Here is a 4,088-nt window from a genome sequence, read left to right on the forward strand (position 1 = left end):
GCTGTATTAGTCTCTCTATTGCTTATAACAAAATACGTGAAATGAAAATTCATTTCTTACAGTTCAGAGGCTAAGTCCACAGTCCAGGGGGGTCATCTGGTAGGGTCTTGTTCACAGGGTGTCACTCATGGTGGATGGTTGAGCAAGAGAGAGCTAAACTGCTCACTCAGTCTCCTTATAAAGCCATCAGAACCATGCCCATGACCACTTATTGAGCCATCAATGGATTGATTAATCCATTCACAAGGGTACACTCCTTAAAATCTAATAACCTCCTAAAGGCATTACCTTTCAATTACCATCATAGGGTTTCCCACCCTCTTAGCACTATTACAGCAGGGATTAAGTTTCCAATACATGAACACTTTGGGGAACACATTTAACTCATAGCAAAGGTCGAATAAAACCATGCCAAAACGGTAACATTCTCTTCATAGGGTTTCCCACCCTCTTAGCACTATTACAGCAGGGATTAAGTTTCCAATACATGAACATTTTGGGGAACACATTTAACTCATAGCAAAGGTCGAATAAAACCATGCCAAAACGGTAACATTCTCTTTTTGGACCGGTAAGGGGATTGCAACCCTCAGCACAGTGTGGTCTGCACCACGCTCAACCAGTGAGCGCACCGGCCATCCCTATATAAGATCCGAACCCGCGGCCTCAGCGCTCCCAGTGCCGCACTCTCCCGAGTGAGCCACGGGGCCGGCCCCAAAACAGTAACATTCTGTGAGGGTAGGGAAGAAGGAGATGAATAAGGTCATCTCTAAAACAGATGTGAAGTAACAAGTTACTCAAATGATAATCTCTCCTGGGGGTATAAGCACATGGAAGGATAGCTCTGCGTATTTCTCAGAATTCTTTGTGGTAATAATAACTACCATTCATGGGCATTTGATATCTGCAGCTGTCCTAAGAGTTTCAGGTACATGGTCACATTTAATACTCAAAAATCCTAAGAGGTACTATCATCCCTTGTTAGGAATAAGGAGACCAAGACTTAGAGGGTTCATCTTCCAGTGTAGTATTCTCAGAGGCAAGTCTGCACAATTGTGAGTCCCATGTTCTTAGCCAACACACCACTGCCTCAGTGGAACCACACTGTCCTTTTGAATTGCTTTGCACTGCACAGTCTCCTTTTCCACCTGAATTCTCATTCAGTCATCACAATCACATCCTCATGCTTGTTCATTTTCAGGTACAAGTCATCCCTGTTCCCAGGCAACATGGAGACACTGACAATCCTGAACAATTCCCCGCTGGTGGTGGAGGCATTCTTCTGTTTTCAGAATGATTTCAAAGCAACCACCTACTTCCTGGAGCCCACCAACATGATTCTGAAACCCAATGAGAAGCAGGTATAGTCACATGGAAACAAGTCACCAGGGCAAGGCTTTCTTGGCAAATTTGAGGCCTTGGCATCCTTAGGGTAAATGTACTTTCTTTTGACTCTTCCATCAGATGCTAAACGTATGGGCCTACCCTACTGCAGTTGGTGTCTTTGAAGACAGCATTGTCTGCTGCATCAAGGAGAACCCAGAGCCAGCCATCTTCAGATTAAGCTGCCAGGGGATCCGCCCAGAACTAGAGCTGGAACCCAAGCAATTACATTTTGACCGGCTCCTGCTGCACAGGTCAGAGCTCTAGATGGATGATGCCAGCACTGGAATGGAATTTAAAGAACATTTAGTTCTAGGTGGCCAGCTCATCCTGATTTATTCTGAACTTTCTTGGGTTTAGTATGGGAAGTTCTGCATCCTGGTCCTGTGCAAACCAGGATGATGGGTAACCCTATTTAGTTAATAGGTTGTTAACTTGGGTTCAGTGTGTAGGCTTCAGTAGGATTGTGGACCCCACCCTAAGATCAACTGCCAAAGTATGTGCATATTTGCACTTTTCTCTAGCTTTCTTCAGATTCTCAAAGTGGTTCATTAGCCTAAAGGTTTAGAGTCTTTGCTCTAGAAATTAAGAGTACAGAGAACATTTGACCAAAACTAGAGCTTACATATTCATTCATTGGAACTATTCTAAGTAGAAACTGTTTATTTCTGGGGCTACTGGAAGAGAATATTGCTGTGATATGTATCCTGCATTCCTTGATCATCACCAACAGACTCCATTCCCTGATAAATACTGATAAGTGAACTAAGTAATAATTGAAGTAACCAGAAGTGCTTTTTCTGACCTCCGTAGAAAGGTCCATATTAGAGATAACTATGACTGTCAAGCAGGTGTTCTGAGTTATAGAACCCTGTCTTGCCACTACATCTGTGACTTTGGGGCTATTAATAAATTTCTCTAAGCTTCAATTTCCTCATAGGTCACCTGTTTCACATTTAAAAGTGAAACTCATTCTACCAAAGTAACAAATTATTGTCAGGTAAATGCAGCTGACTACCTCGGTTTCTGCATATTTAAAAGTATGATTCTGGGCTGGCCCCTCGGCTCACTCGGGAGAGTGCAGCGCTAGCAGTGCCGAGGCCACGGGTTCGGATCCTATATAGGGATGGCCAGTGTGCTCACTGGCTGAGCGTGGTACAGACAACACCATGCCGAAGGTTGTGATCCCCTTACCGGTCAAAAAAAATACATTCATATTCAGAAACCAAATGACAATCTTAGTGATACTAGCTCTGAGTTAATTGTCTGCCAGCCACCTGGCCAGCCTGGTTCACTGTCTTGTCTGGAAATCCACTGTTAATGATTCTAGCTTTTCAAATTGCAGAACTCCTTTTTAAAGGCATGTTGCCTGTTTAAAGCTTAAAAGTTTACATTTGGCAGGAGTGCTTGGCTGCTAACTGAGAGCAAAGCTTTAAGAGAAAGGCAAGCAGATAGGACAGATGGGCAGTTTAGGACATCTGCTTCAAGCTAGGAGGCAGGAAAGAGAAAGTTGCTTTTTCTGCATAAGATCAGAGATACCTGGCTTTGATTCAACCCTATTCTGTGGGTATTTACTGTGTACCTGCTGGGTCACACAAGGTTGAGGGGACCATTCCAGCCCCTGAGAAGTTTGCAGTCTGGTGAGGAAAACAATCAAGCAGACAACTAAAAACCATCAATTACATAATGCAATCCAAACCATCTTAGGCAAATTAATGTTGAGTAATCACATTGTTGAGAAATTCACCCCAAGTTGACCAAAATTTTGGAATTAGCAGACACAAGGACATTAAATCATCTATTTTAAATATGCTTAAGCCCATAATAAAACATATGGTCAGGATAAATGAATAGACTGAGAATCTCATAAGAAAAATGGAAACTATAAAAAAAAACACTAAGTGAATATTTTAGAATTGAAAAGTACAATACCTGAAAGAAAAAGTTAACAGAATAAACTAATCAGCTGATTGGAGGCAACAAAAAAAGGATCAATGAGCTTGAAGATACATTGGAGTACCAGAAGGACAAGAGAGAGAGAACGGGGCAGAAAAAGTATTTGAAGAGTGAATGAAACTTTCCCAAATTGGGTGAAACCACATAAACTTACAGTTCCAAGAAGCTTAGAAATCCTTAAGCTTATTCAATACAGTTATAGCCCAAGTCTTGCACCTAAATCTGTGAGCTTAAGGCCACCTATTAACCTCTTTAAGCTTCCGTTTCATTATAGGTCACTTGTGGTTAATAATACCAACTCCATCTATTTTACATGATACGTTAATAGCCAAGAAAGAAAACCACACCAAAATTTGAGAGGCCCCAGTATGCTGAAATCCTCTTGGCTCACCCTGATGCACCAATGTCCCAGGTTTATGGAGCGCCACACCTACTGAGATTATTTGTAAGAATTGGAGCAATGTTGGCATATACGCCCCTTGATGAGAAGAGCCTTGCATTATTGTTGGGCTATTTGCATGATTTCTTAAAATATCTGGCAAAGAATTCCGCCTCTCTCTTTACTGCCACTGATTACAAAGTGGCTTCTGCTGAGTACCACCGCAAAGCCCTGTGAGGGTCTCCTGACCATTCACTGTTACATTTAGTATCTGTAAACATATTTGGTTCTTAAGTCTTTTTCTTGTACGATTGATGTTCTTTAAAATTGTTAATGTATAACAGGGCTTCTGTTTCAGTTTGTTTTCTGT

General features: G+C 41.9%; 1 protein-coding gene across 1 annotated transcript in view; it reads left to right on the forward strand.

The window, feature by feature from the left end:
* Positions 1–4,088, forward strand: part of LOC103592481 (hydrocephalus-inducing protein homolog) — a 66,508-nt gene that overhangs the window by 48,656 nt on the left and 13,764 nt on the right. Inside the window, exons 13-14 of the mRNA XM_008575222.1 lie at positions 1,202–1,361; positions 1,465–1,637. Coding sequence (XP_008573444.1) covers positions 1,202–1,361; positions 1,465–1,637 — 333 coding nt within the window. The remainder of the gene's footprint in view (positions 1–1,201; positions 1,362–1,464; positions 1,638–4,088) is intronic.

The sequence above is a fragment of the Galeopterus variegatus genome, unplaced genomic scaffold, assembly GCF_000696425.1.
Source record: "Galeopterus variegatus unplaced genomic scaffold, G_variegatus-3.0.2 Scaffold1157, whole genome shotgun sequence".
Taxonomy (NCBI): Eukaryota; Metazoa; Chordata; class Mammalia; order Dermoptera; family Cynocephalidae; genus Galeopterus; species Galeopterus variegatus.